The sequence below is a fragment of the Elephantulus edwardii genome, unplaced genomic scaffold (genome assembly GCF_000299155.1).
Source record: "Elephantulus edwardii isolate Elephantulus edwardi_28Jun2011 unplaced genomic scaffold, EleEdw1.0 scaffold00113, whole genome shotgun sequence".
NCBI classification, from domain to species: domain Eukaryota; kingdom Metazoa; phylum Chordata; class Mammalia; order Macroscelidea; family Macroscelididae; genus Elephantulus; species Elephantulus edwardii.
The window spans coordinates 9812729-9813666 of NW_006399863.1; the positions used below are offsets into that span (position 1 = coordinate 9812729).

The 938-nt window shown below is 58.0% G+C and overlaps 1 protein-coding gene across 1 annotated transcript in view; it reads right to left on the minus strand.

Annotated features, from left to right (window-relative positions):
* Nucleotides 1-938, minus strand: part of PPM1M (protein phosphatase, Mg2+/Mn2+ dependent, 1M) — a 16822-nt gene that overhangs the window by 3397 nt on the left and 12487 nt on the right. Inside the window, exon 3 of the mRNA XM_006892301.1 lies at nucleotides 870-935. Within this exon, the coding sequence (XP_006892363.1) occupies nucleotides 870-935 (66 nt within the window). The remainder of the gene's footprint in view (nucleotides 1-869; nucleotides 936-938) is intronic.

Below are 938 nucleotides of genomic sequence, written 5' to 3' on the forward strand. Positions count from 1 at the left end.
TCGAATCCACCAGATGCTCTGCCGGGGAAGGAGGGACAATCTCCTCCTGTACCAGTCAGATCTGATTTGACCGTACACTCACACAAAAATAATAATAAAAATAGGCTTGAGCTGGTGGAGATGCGGAGGATGGGGAAGGACAGGGCGCAGTTCAGATCTCTTGTTCTTAGCATCACTATGTTATTGCTGTGTGCCCTCAAGTGGGAACCGACTTCACAAGTGACCCTTCAATGGGTTCCCCCCGCCCCCCCTCCAGGCAGTTAATCACATGGGAGGAGACTGTCCATCCTTCTCCAGAAGAGCAACTGGTGGATTCGAAATGTGTCTTGGAGATTGTAGCGCCACTTCTTACCACTAGACCACCAGAACTCCCTATGAGTCACTATGAGTTAAGGACACCTCACAACTATGGCAGAGGGTTTTCACCTCATGGCTAAGGAAAAACAGCCCTCCGGGGCCTGCCGGCTGACTTGAGCTGGGAGGTCGGGGTGCGGATGCCCTGGGAGATCTGGGGTTCCATTTCTTCCCTCCACCTCCGCCTCCACACAGCACAACACAGGAAGGTGGGAGTGGACAGACTCCTCCAGGCCCCGAATGCTGGCTTTCTACCGAGATTCACTACCTTGAGTAGCAAGCCCTAGAGGTCCTTCCCGACCCTCAACCCTCTGAAGGATGCTGGAGTCCCAAAGAAAAGGATGGGAGAGGGCTGTGGTCCCAAGATGAGGACAAGGGGTATCCACAAGGTGGGGCGAGAGTGGTGCGGGCTCAGGTTTGTTAAGCTGCAGGCCCCAGGTGGATAAGGCAGCGGGGTCGAGGGACGAGGGAGGAGGGGCGCCCCGGGGTGGGGGTCGCCTAGGAGGGGCACTCACTCGGCGTAGCCCGCGTTCCAGGGCAGCGCGCGTCCCCGCGCCGGGCTGCGAACAGGCCGCGCGTCCCGG